General features: G+C 40.0%; 1 protein-coding gene across 12 annotated transcripts in view; it reads left to right on the plus strand.

Moving 5' to 3' along the window:
* TPK1 (thiamin pyrophosphokinase 1) overlaps positions 1-12,964 on the plus strand; it is a 306,307-nt gene that overhangs the window by 236,180 nt on the left and 57,163 nt on the right. For 5 of the 12 annotated variants that reach the window (XM_087766426.1, XM_087766368.1, XM_087766384.1 and 2 more), the window contains 3 exons: positions 4,702-4,813; positions 9,422-9,560; positions 9,999-10,054. In XM_087766426.1, coding sequence (XP_087622552.1) covers positions 4,702-4,813; positions 9,422-9,560; positions 9,999-10,054 — 307 coding nt within the window. Of the gene's footprint in view, positions 1-4,701; positions 4,814-8,705; positions 8,850-9,421; positions 9,561-9,998; positions 10,055-12,964 lie in introns of those variants that run through there. The other 7 variants (XR_015706569.1, XR_015706568.1, XM_087766404.1 and 4 more) reach the window with 3 other exon arrangements.

Consider the following 12,964-nt stretch of genomic DNA (forward strand, 5'->3'; position numbering starts at 1 on the left):
AATAGCTCTTCTTAAATACATCCTTTTAGAAAAATTGGCTGCGTTTATCATGCTCAGAATCTCACCCTAAAAGCTTTTATTATTGTTAAGTCAAGCTCTTACACAACTAATGATTAGTAGAAATATTTCTGGAACTTTGTTTTTACTTTATTGCCAATCATGATATTTGATTTTAAACATAAATGTTCTCAGCTTGGTTTCATCCTTGTTCCTTTCCTCCTCCTCTCTGCTGTGGTCTTTGGTGATCGTGTTGATTTCCACCCATTCCCCAAGTCTTTTATCTATATACCATTTTCTGCACTCAGATGTTTATGTACTAAAACAGATGGTGGGTTTTGCCTTTTCCCTGGGTAACACTATTACACCTGTATTTAGTTTTTTGCTGCTATTGTTGTTTTCAAGTGTGTGCTGCCATCTATGGAGTAATCATTGAAATAAAGCTGATATAAAAAGATGTTTTCTCAAAAGATTATGGAAAACAAGATCTAGCTAGTGGAGGAGGTATCATAGGGCAGTTGGCCAGATCTCAAGAAATCCCATTTCTCTGGAGGCCCAGATCTCACAGTGAGCACAGGTGAAAGTATTCCCTTCAGAAAATCAGTGACTTCTAAGAGCTAAGTTATTCAGTAGATCTTAAGGGTCTTTTCCAACCTTAACGATTCTATGGTTCTATTCATACTGGACAAACTATCAGGGCAGCCTGAAAATTAGAATAAGGTTGCTTTGTCCTCTAATCCGGTAAGTCGTTCCTTTTCCTTGCCCATTACCTTTCGCATGTCCTAGTCCTTCAGCAGTTTCCAAGATCTGTTTATTATATCTTTCTTCATTTGTTTTTTAAAGCTTAATTTTAATTCCTTATTCATCCCAGCATCTTGTTAACTGGCTTCATGCCTCTCTCCTGTGTCCAGTTTCAACCTGGCAGGTTCCAGGTTTCCCTCCTTCAGGTCCCTTCAGAATGCAGTACTGAAGATCAGTGCCCATTCTCTCTCTCTTTCATAACATTTTGTTGCTTGATATCTATTTTAGAGTATACATTTATTGCAACACATTTATTCAAGTTGGTCTGGAAAGCACTTGGGAGAAGTAATTTTCTCTGTACTTTTATGAAGTGCCCGTGGGGTATCTGTGCACGTGTAGAAGCCATCAGCTTTTATCTTGATACTGTTCACATGCTTTTCAGCTTGCAAATTTTTGACTAAAGATTTTAGCACCTTACAGCCTTGGATAGGGTTAGGTATATGAGTTTCTGGCAATCAGATTGCTGTTCATTTGAGTTAGGAGATGTGACAGAGAACAACTATGTCTTTAGGTCTTTCCTTGGCAACAACAGTGTTGTAGTGGGGGTATATTTAACCACTACTGCATAAATGCTTTCTTATAACACAAGACATCAGAATCAAAAGGAAAAGTTTAACCTGTATGGATGAAGTATTCTTAAAAACATCTTCTGACATTTTCTTCTTATTGCTGAACTTAGAAATTGATCTTATTTCCCAGCATCAGAGACAAAATGAAGGAAAAAAATCAATGGTGAAGATTGATCAATGTTTTTCAAAACTGACTTAATAAGATAAAAATCAATGCAGCTGTATTCTTTGCTATTATTTTATCACCAGGATCATTCAAACATGGTAATATTTGATTCTTAAGTTAAATGTAAAAATATTTCAGTTACCTCCTACAGAGGCAAAAAAAAACTTAAGGAGGGATTTATTTAGTCAAACTTTGGTTCTCTTTTTAATCCTAATTTTGGAACTTTGAGTTCTACAGAAACTGAGAACAGTTTCATATTTTAAGTGCCAGTATATAATTGTTCCTTTAATCACAGAGATTTAAATAGAACAAATTATTACTTGTATTTGCAAATTACAAGCTCTGATCCTCCCTTCCTCCTGCAAATAGCAGTTCCATCTTGCTTGGTTGAAAGATCTGTACTCGAAAACTTGAAGATAAGCTTGGGCACCTAATTTCCCCTGTGGCAGACTCACAGTGCTTTGACTTTAGAGCCTTACTGTACAAATGCATTGGCTGATTAATCTTTTTTGGCAAAAATGAATGGGTCATTTGGGGGTTTTTGTTGTTGTTTTTTTTTTTTTTCCCCAATGACCATTTGCCTTTTCTATCCCCACTGTCCCCAATAATATTAAGATCCCTTACTGATCTATTTAAAGAGAAGTCTTAAAAACTGGCTTGTGTAATGTAAGTGAACCAATCCCTAAGCCATGAGCTTGGCTTAATAGTTGAGAGATTTTTTAAAAAAATAATTTGCATTTTATATTTCAATTCCTGTTTACTTCCTGTCTTGGGTTTAGCCCTTTGGGCTCCTAGTTTGAAATTTCTCTTAATAAGTGAGGGCTAGAAAACGTCCTTTTAGGGAAGAAAGTCAAGATTCTCACATAATCAGTGGGACTTGTGAACTTAGATTTTTAGGGAAGTATCACACAGTGAAAGACTCCTGATAAAATCCTAGATATTGGTGACCCTCTGGTAATGATGTCTTTTGTTTTAAAGGTTTATTTCACGAGAACAGAAAGACAGATTTCTGCATAAATGTCTTATTGAATTGAATCCCTATCTGTAAGCTGGGCCAGAATGTCATAAAAAAGGAAATGCAAACCTAATAATAGGTAGACGCAGTTTTTGAGAATACAGGACATAATCAGGTTCTCTGTCGGGCCAGTTACTTTTGCCTCTCTTTTTTATATTCGTTAACTAATTGACAAATGTAGTGAGTTTGCTACTTTCCTCAAGTAGCTCTGAGCAGCAATATGTACATTCATTGGGAACACAGTCCCACCCCTTCATTCTCTGCTTCATCATAAACTTCATTATAGACAATATCTGTGATCACATAATGAGAGAGCTTGTACTTGGTCCTCTCCTGTCCCGTTCCTCCTCCCTCTGTACTGTGAGAGAGAAGTAGCATGGCATATTGCGTAGCTAAAAGGTTATCAAGTCTGAGTTTGTTACACCTCTGAATTTGGCAGGCAAGCGTTCACAACCACGATAGAAGTACATGACTCATCACCACATGAGGCTGGACACCCTGAGAAGATAGATGATATTGGATTGGTTTGCTTGTTGCTCTGCAAACAATCAAACAGGCTTAAGCTATGCAATCTGATACTCCCTAATTGACAGATTTTCCAAGGTTCATTTGTTAACTGAGAGCATGACATGTATTGAAGTTGTTTCTTCATAATGCATTTGGCATTAACAGGAGAAGCTGTCGAACGCCTCAGACATCAGCATCTCAGCAATAAGATAGTTCGCCTCCAGTTTTGACTTTCTAACTAGTGACTTTATATTTGCAAGGGCATTTGGAATGAGCATATGAGAGGACAGGACATAAGAAAAAAGCTTAAATACATTCCCTAAAAGGAAATCTGTGAGAAGGTGTTTCTGCTGCTTGGGACATTTACCTGAGCTTTATGGTTCAACTGTTCTTTTTTCTTTTGCTATAAAACCTTGGTTTCTTGCTTAACAATAAATACTCATTGGGTTTAAAATACTCATTGGGTTTCAGAGGGTTATTTTATTTTGGTAGATTAATAAACAGGCATATCCGGTTTTATTTATAGTGATGAAGAATTTGTGTGTAAAAGACATGCTCAAGGGTTTAACTTGCCTATGCATCCACAAGAGAATGAAATAAAACCCCAAAGAAACCTCTATTTCAAAGAATCCCAGTCTTCCCCCAGATGAAGCCCATGTTTGTTTGAAAGAATAAATTGCCTGTGTAGAAGAGACCAGAGGATGATTTCTCTGCTCATCTTGTCACTGTTTCGCATTTGCTGTTTTCTTGTAGCTAGTTTTTGTAAACACTTTCTTAGTTTCTTAGAACACAAATTGTGCCAGAACTCTAACATTCAGGTTGGTTTTTTTTCTCATTCTGTAAAAGATTTCCACTATCTCCTCTTCCTTGCAACTGTTCATATGCTGATCCCTGGCAAGATGTTCACACAGGGTCCATAAGTGCTAATTAAGAGCTTGGTCACAAATCCATCATCATTAATAGCTGCTGCTTCTCCTGCATCCCATGAACTTGATAGTTACAAGATGAATGTACAAAATTATGTGCAAAAAATGTGTTTTAATTTAACTTTGCTGTTCTTACTTAGTGTAAGCATGTTACTCTAAATACTTAGGTTAATCTCTCTAGCACCTAGTTAAGTTTCTGCATGTATTCTTCCTTCGGGGAAGAGTACGTGTCTGGAGAAGTACATGAAATTTTACAGATGTTGTCAAAATAATGAAGGCGTTTCAGTGGTGCTTTGACTAGCATTGTTTAGGAAGTGAAACAGCTGTTTAGATGAGGAAAAAAATGAATGAATGGGTCAGGACACCTTCATTTCACAGGAATAAAGAGCCTAGCTTTGACAGAAGTGCCTCTTCACAGGGAAGAATGAGCAAAGCCAGATTCTGCTTAGAAAAGCCCAGAAACAAACTTTTTGAAAGCCCTGAGGTCTGGAACCTAAGCACACGTGTTATGATTTAACTACTGAAACCAGCACAACATGTCTCTCCTCCCTCTGTAAACATCAACGGCCTGAAGTCCTGCAGCCAAATATTCCTGAGCCTTTGGGGGGGATATTCTGGACCTGTCTCCGTTTAAGTACTTTCTGTTTTACTTGCAAGGTCTGTTGGCAAATGCCGTTTGGGTCCCTGGCGAGCACTGACTCGAGGCCCTTCTGTTTGCAGGGCAAGCACAAGCTGCATGTGGACACAGGACTGGAAGGTGCCTGGTGTGGCCTCATCCCCATCGGGAACGCCTGCGAGAGTGTGACCACGACGGGCCTCAAGTGGAACCTCAGTAAGTCAGACACCTCTGGGATGGTGGGTTTGACATTATCCTAACTGCACATTTACACCAGCCTCACCAGTGCTGAAGGGCCTTATGTGTTTGAAGATGGAACACGGCATTGAATCGCTGCCAGGCCATTTTTTTCTAGAACTGAAATTTAAAACAACAACAAAAAAAAGAGAAATATATTTAAACCTGAGATATCGCAGGCAGAAACGTGTTTTCCATTTGGGAGTCATTGTGCTGTTTAAATAGAACATTTGTTGAGGTCATGATACATTACCATCTTGACACATTGCCCTCCAGGGAGGGGAAGCCATGAGTGCCTAAACTCCTGGTTATAAGCCATAAAGTTACAACAGACAAATAATAATGTGATACAGATTATTAAAGCTATCTCACTTCCCCTGAACTGCTTCGCGTATATTGTCTGTTTGTTAACTCTGAATGAATAGATCTTTTTCTTATTTTAAAGTGGGAAGAGGTGCATTTGATCTAGAACAAGGACATTTTATCTGTAGAGAAAGGAGGTTTCTTGACCGAAAAAAATGGAAACAATCTTCATCCTCCTGCCCCTTCCTCCCACACTGAGTCATTCAGGATGTATTTACTCTGGAAAATAATGGGGTATTTTAGATAAAGATTCATTGAAACTTAAGGGAAGCAAAGCAATAATTGAGAAGCTCTGGCCTTGCAGTCTGATTTACACGGCCAGACTTTAGAGCCATCCCATGTAGAAAAGGCACATGATTCTCACAGTTTGCAGTGCAGTGCCCTCGTTGGCTAATAATTAATCTGAGGTTGACCCACTGTGCCAGCCAGCAGCACACGTGCTAGTCTAGGGAGTGTCTTGTTCCACTGAGGGTTTGAGCATGCGCAGTTAAGGAGGTAGTAGGCATTAGTAGCTCGCTGATGATAAAAGATACAAATATGGCATTAATTTCAAGACATCAGAGACTTGCCAGGTGAAGAGCTGTCTGGCTAATGATGTTTTCATCCTTTTAAACTGGATTGTAAGAGCTGATGTATTGTATAAGGGGCGTTCTCTTAATTTGAAAGAGTCAAATAGTTTCATTTGTACTGGTAAGTACAGCTGACAAGTAAGGTACTGAATCTTCATCTGCTCATCTCCTGTTGTGCAATGAATTCTGTGGCCTGTTGCACTGAGGGACTACTCATTTATCCATAAATGTTCTGCCTCCAGAGTGAGGTGAAAGAAGCTCAAACCAGCCTCACGTTAATGAAGGGAGCATCTCTGAAGCCTATGTTGCTTTGCAAAAGGCTACTGTGTGGATCCAAATGTGGTAGATGCTATAAGGTGGCAGTCCTTTCTTGTGGTTTTGATTATTGATTTAAAAAACAAGTTATTTTTCAGATGCATCAGATTTTTTTTTAGTTTAATGACATAAATTTCATCACATTTACAAGGTGCTCATTAGAAAGATGGTAATTTTAAAGATGGTCTGTCTGCTCCCACAAATGGCATAGCTTTGTTACTACTAAATTATGATGGCCTGAGCTGCTGAAGCTAAGGAGAAAGGGGTTACTAGTCTAGCTGTGCCAGCTGAAGGGGAACGCAGTGGGAAGTACAATGATAACAAATATTAAGTTTGTATCTAGGATTGAGTTATCAGTTTCTTTGACGTTTATCATTCTAGTTGTGCTGTAATAAACTTCTTCAGGGTACTTAGAGGCATGGCTAGATATGGACCTACAGGGACTTTTATTACACTTCATTTGGTCTTTTTTTTAATTTTTTTTATTTTTTCTGGGAGACAAAAAAGTATTTAAGTGACTGTTTCCTACTTGTTTCATGTTAACATGACACCACCATCTCTGCTTCTCCCAGTCCTTGTTGCTGTTTGTTTCCAAGAGGAAACCTCAGACCTTTACAGTGTTTTCCTTAGTGATGTGTACACTCCACCCCATTACAAACTACACTTTCAGTCTCAGTATTCATGTTTCTCACAGGTCATAGTTCCTTCATTTATTTCTCTACATTATCGTGACAGACATATAAAAAACAAAATAATCTGGTGTTCCTTGAAGATGTTTAATCTACCTGAGGCACCAGGGTCATTACAACCTGAAACTACTCTTGTGCCTAAGTGACTAGAGCTAACCTTTACTCACCCAAATGCAGATTTTTGAATCCGGTTATTGCTCAGATACTGATAAAACAAATGAAAGTGTAGTTGCATCCCCCAAAAGGGAAGCCAATATCTCAAATACAGCATGTGGTTAGTTGTGACTTGGTTCGATTTTTTTTCCCTAATAAGCAAGCCTTACATTCAGATAAGTTGTTTGATACTAGCTTTCATTATGTTCATGACTTCTGTGCTGCCTGTAGTTTTGCAGTTACTTCAAAAAATGTTAGTCCTCCTGTAAATTGTGATGGAGAAGCAAAGGCTCACCTGGGAAGAAAAGGGAGTAAGATACTGAAGTGTGACATGTATGTCAGCATTGCTGCTGATGGCTGGCAGTGGCAGAGCTTTCCCCATTCATTTGTTAATGGCACTCTGAGCACACACCTTCATAAGCTTCAGTGAATAAAATGGTTTGGTTATAAATTCATTTTCATGTGTAAATCATGAAAGAAATGGCATTTTTAAGCCAAACATGACATGAAAGGCCTTTTTCTCCAGTTTGTTATGGAATTAATTGAATATGACCTAACAAGTTTGTTTTTAAAAAGTAATTTTTGAGTCCTCAAAATATTTGCTTTAAGTGTCTGGGCAATAAACTAATTCCAGAATTTTAGTTTTGTCTGAACAGTCAAAAATGATGAGTTAGGTGAGAGGGGAGCCCTCATTTTTGCAAACAACAATTTCTAGCAACTCAAAATTCAAATAACTGCACAACAAGAAAGAGCTGACTTTGCATCAAGGTTTTTAATGTTTAACACTGATGTCTGTCTGAGCATATCTAGATTACTCTGCTGAATAAAATGTGTAAAACCTTCAAGGGATAGTCAAATGTTATCTGTGTCTAATCTACGGGTCCTGTCAAGAGACTTCATAGCCTCTGAATAGAAAAAGGAAAGGATAAATACCTAAGACAGAAGCTGTATTGGGGTTGAGAGTAGGCTACCAAAGATCTCATTTCAGTGGTTCAATTAGATAAACCTGAAATATGTAGATTATTCTGCCAGTAGGGGAACAATGATGTCTTGATTATATTTTTAATATTGCAGAATTCAGTATTTTTTTGTTTGTCTGTGTGAAGATGCAACATGTATGCATGCTTTTATGCATGCTTATCTTATCTTAGTTATTTGCTAGCACTTGGCACGAACAGAACTTTCATCTATTTTAGTTCTCGTCTTATGGGTTAAAGAACTTGGAGAAGACAGTGGAAAATTGATTAGAGAAAATATTTTTTATCCATACTTGCTATTGTGCAGCAGACATTCAGAACACATTATAAACATATTCTTTCCACTCCCAAAGGAATACAGATCTTTTCTCTATTAAAATCTGATTTACAGCACAAGAATCAGATGATGCTTTATCTGATTTGACTCACCTGGCTGCTTGCTGATAACAGCTCCCATGTCTAATAAATAAATAACGAAAAATCCAGTAACACCAGAATTACCCAGTGTTCTTCATTAGGTCCTCAGTGATGCTTTCATGGAAGGTGAATAAGAATGAAGGTAGAAATCAGCTGCACTGTTCATCATAGAAGAGGGTGGAGGGTAATGGTAGGCTTTTCTAGGAAATGGTTCCTTTTCTAGGAAATTACTGTAGGAAATAATCTTGCCAACTAATTTACTCTTCATCCCTATGGCCTTTGATATGCTGTATGTCATACCTGTACTGAAAATACCAGCATATGTATAAACTGTGTATGTATGTGATTGTGCTTTCCAGATAATTTTCATGCAAATTTGCTTCTTTAGGCAGGAAGTTAAATTGCTGTAAAATGCTACCATTCAAAAGAGCGCCACTGTCATTTCACTTCAAAAGGCAATAGCGATAGCAACGAGAGCAAGACCTTTCTCTAACTGTAGCAACAGAGCATCCACTGACTACTAACTTCACAGGTAGATAAACGGGATCCAAAATCTTTTTGATGCTGTTTACATTATTAGTAAAATTGAAATGTTTACACTGTTTTTTTCACTGTTTTACTTCATTGGGGTTTTGTTGGCATTGCGTTGTAAATGGAACAAAAAGATTACAAGAGCAGTGAGGTTTTATGTCTTGGGAGAAATGTAGACTCAAAAAGGCAAAAGAAAATTAGTAACTTCCTCCTTAAAAAAAAGTCAGAGGGTGAGGAACTGTTCTGGAAAAGGCTGTAAATTAAGATGGACAGGTATCTTTGTGCTAGTGAAGCAGTTTGTATAAGCACTCTGTAACCTGTTTCATAACTGAAATAGTTTATATGGCACATTTTGCTGCCCCAGTTCATTCTGATTGAGGCAAACTAAGCAGCACTCGCAGGAGTAGCTCTGTTTTCAGTGGCAGCGTAAAAAGCTTCACAGCTGCATTCCCCTCTCCTCTGCTTTCCTCTCCTTCCCTCCCTTCTCATGTTCTTCGCTGGTAGAAGACTCCTAGTCCATCAACTGAGATCTATCTTCAGAGCTTCAGTGATGTACTTTTTCCCTTATTACAGCTCTAAGACCCGGAGTAGGGCGGGGTGACAGAAATGATGCTGCTGCTCCCAAAGCTTCAGGCATTTTTGACCTTTTGCGAGCTATTTGCCTGCAGGAGTGCTGCTGTCTGCCTTCCAGGGTCACATCATTTATTACAAGGTGAGGCCTGCTGAAATACTTTTCCAATAAAGCAGATGTTCTGATGGTGGCAGCCTGGCATCCCACTGGGTTACTGCAAGTCAGCAAAAGCAACAATGAGGGCATTGCTTAGCATTGCATGAAATGATTTCGAACCAAAAAGACCATTTGGCGTACATTAAAGGACTGATGAACACAGAGCTCAGCTGTGCTGGGCCCCTAAAGCTGTATTTGCATTTTTTTCCTGAACAGCAGCTTGTAAACTCAGTCAGACTTTGTGAAGGGGCCTGAAATGGGGATTTGAGGTCACACATTCAGTCCACTTCCACATATTTCAATGAATGTTTGGAATTAGTGGGAGGGAGATTTGGTTCCAGCTCTTCTTTAGCAGGGTGGCAGGGTCCTGGCATTCAGTTTGGAAAGGCTGCTTTAAGGTGATAAACAGATATGCTCTTCCAGATCACACTGTTGGGGCAACATTACTGCTGTAGGACTCCACTTGTGGAAAGATTCATGTGAGTACCTTAGTTCTGAACTAGCTTAAACCACTTCCAGCGGTAAGTTTAGCCCAGCTGGATGGCTGTCTTTAACGGGACATAGGGAGTATATATATGATCCTTCTATACAGCACTAACAGGTAGTAAGTGCCAGGAGGGGGTAGAATAAAAAAAACTGAGAGAGGCTTCTCAAGCACAGCTGTGCACAGAGCGGATGGCTCTCCACAACCTAAGTAATACCATCCTGAAGTAAACTGGACAGATTTATGTGTAGCTACATTGCCGTGGCACATTGCAACTATGGAAACTAATTTCATTATTAATATAGAGATGAGAGAGCTATCAAGAGAGCAAAATGCTGTTCTTTCCCTTGTATCCCCGCTGTTACTTCAGTCCCTCCTTCTGCTAATGGAAATGTGACCTGGAGGTATGAGGAAATAGGTGTTCTGCTTCAGCCCAGCTTTGGTGCAGATAATCCTCATCTCCCTGGTGGCAGTAGACTGGTGAGAATACTGAAGTCGCATGAAAATCAAAAGCAACCTGCTGCTGCTGAAGGCTATGAGTTGTAAAGACGAAGCACCTTTCTGGGGACGAGAGAGATCTGCAGAAAGCCAGAGAGCTACCATTTAAATTGGTGGGAGACCAAAGTAATTCTGTGGATTTCAGTGGTGGCTCTGAATTTTCATCAGTGGGTGCGGGGGCAGAATTTGTCCAAGAAAGAGATCTTTGAGTTTATAGTAAAGACATTTAACCCTAAAGGCGTTCTCATCAGTCAGCCTGCCCATATGGATACTGGGAAATCATCTCATTTAGACAACAGCAGAGGCAAAGCTGAAACATAATGGTGTACTTGAATGAAAGTCAGTGAAAAATTGGCCAGAGTACAAATGCTCGTTTGTCATATCCCTTGCAAATATACTTTAATTGTTTTCATATTTAAATGCCCAGAATCAGCCATAATAAATGTAAATGTCACACTGCCGAGAGATTTCCAAAAACAAGGAAGCTCTCTAAGGCATGTGGTGAGTTATTGCCAGTTCCCAACATCTCTGCAGAACCACAGAAGGGCAAGGACCAGTAGGAAGACAAATCAATCACATCTGGCTAGAGTCTCCCAGAGTTAAAAAATGAGATGCGTTTGTCTGTGGTGACTCAGTTAATGAACAAGTGTGCTATTTAGATTTTGGGGGGGTTGTTCAGGTAGGTAGGCGTTACCATTAAGAATTGACTCCTCCTTTCTGGTTATCTTTTCTTCCATCTTGCCAGTTCGAAGGAAGGGGGTAGCCAGAAATAGGCGCATAATGCATATCAACTGCTGGCTACGTGGCTGGTGCCATCGTGAGGGTTTTGGCTTTTATGACAATGAGGCATTCTTTGATGACTATAACATGCGAGGGAGGGATGGAATCCACCTGTCTAGAAGGGTCAAGGGAATCTTTAGCAACAGGCTGGCTAACTTGGTGAGGCAGGCTTTAAACTGAAGGACTCGGGGGATGGGGTCCAAAACAGAAATGCTCATGCCACCACATCCAGCTGGGGAGTAAGTCAGGCCAACCAGAGCAGCGATGGGTGTTCCTTAGCTGTCTCCCAAGATGTGTACCAGAGGAGCAACCACCTCAAGTGTATGTATACAAATGCCCACAGTCTGGGAAACAAACAGGAACTGGAGCTCCGTGCCTAGTCAGAAGGTTATGATATCATAGGAGTAACTGAGACATGGTGGGACAAGTCACATGACTGGGGAATTGCAATGGATGGTTATAGGCTGTTTCGCAAAGACAGGCAGGGAAAAAGAGGTGGAGGAGTCACACTCTATATTAAGGAAAAACCTCGAATGTATCCAAGTCAACTACGGTGATTGTGAGTGCTCTATTGAATGCCTCTGGGTTAAAATCAGAGGGGTCGTCTACAAGCAGGACCTTACAGTGGGCATCTGCTACCGACCTCCAAACCACAACAATAAAGCCGATGAAGCAATATTTGGGACACTAAGGCAAGCTTCTGGTCAACAGAGCCTGGTTCTCATGGGTGATGTCAACTACCCAGACATTTGCTGGAAGAACAATACAGCAGCTTGCATGTCATCCATCAAGTTCCTGGAATGCAGAGAGGACTGTTTCCTCTTAAAAATGTTAGATGTGCCAACCAGGAAGGAGGCACTACTGGACCTGCTGTTGACAAACCAAGAAAACCTGCTTTGTAATATCTCGGTCAGTAACAACCTTGGCTGCAGTGATCACAATATTGTGGAGTTAGGGATCCGGCTGAGCATGCTGAAGGTTAGCACCAAGACAAGGATTCTAGATTTTAGAAGAGCAAACTTCAGCTCGCTCAGAGCTCAGTTGGGAGGGATTCTGTGGGAAGCTTCCATGGAGAATAAAGGAGCCAGTGAGTGCTGGGATTTCTTCAAGAATGCTCTCTTGGAAGCACAAAAACAGTTTATCCCCTATAAAAGAAAGGGAAGTAAGCAGAGCAAGAGGCCCCCTTGACTCAACCATGAGCTCCTGGGTCTGCTTAAAACCAAAAGAGATGTGTACCAGAGATGGACAAGTGGAAGACTGTCCACTGAGAACTACAAGGGCATTGCCAGAGTGTGCAGAGATGCAGTTAGAAAGGCAAAAGCTCAACTTGAATTGGAACTGGCCAGAGACATCAAAAATAACAAGAAAGGGTTCTTCTGGTATGTAAGTTGCAAGCAGAAATAGAAGGAAAACATAGGCCCACTGTTAAACAGTAGAGGTGAATCAGTCACCAACAATGCTGAAAAGGCAGCGGTTCTCAACGCCTTCTTCACCTCTGTCTTTACCAACAGTGTTGGATCCCAGGCGTTGAGAACGAAAATCCAGGAGGATCCAAACATAGACCCACCATCAGTGAAGAAGGAGTTAGTATGTGAATTATTACAAGAGCTTGACCCCTACAAATCAA

Source organism: Nipponia nippon, unplaced genomic scaffold (genome assembly GCF_047370975.1).
Source record: "Nipponia nippon isolate SJK-2023a ecotype South Korea unplaced genomic scaffold, ASM4737097v1 scaffold_1, whole genome shotgun sequence".
NCBI lineage: Eukaryota > Metazoa > Chordata > Aves > Pelecaniformes > Threskiornithidae > Nipponia > Nipponia nippon.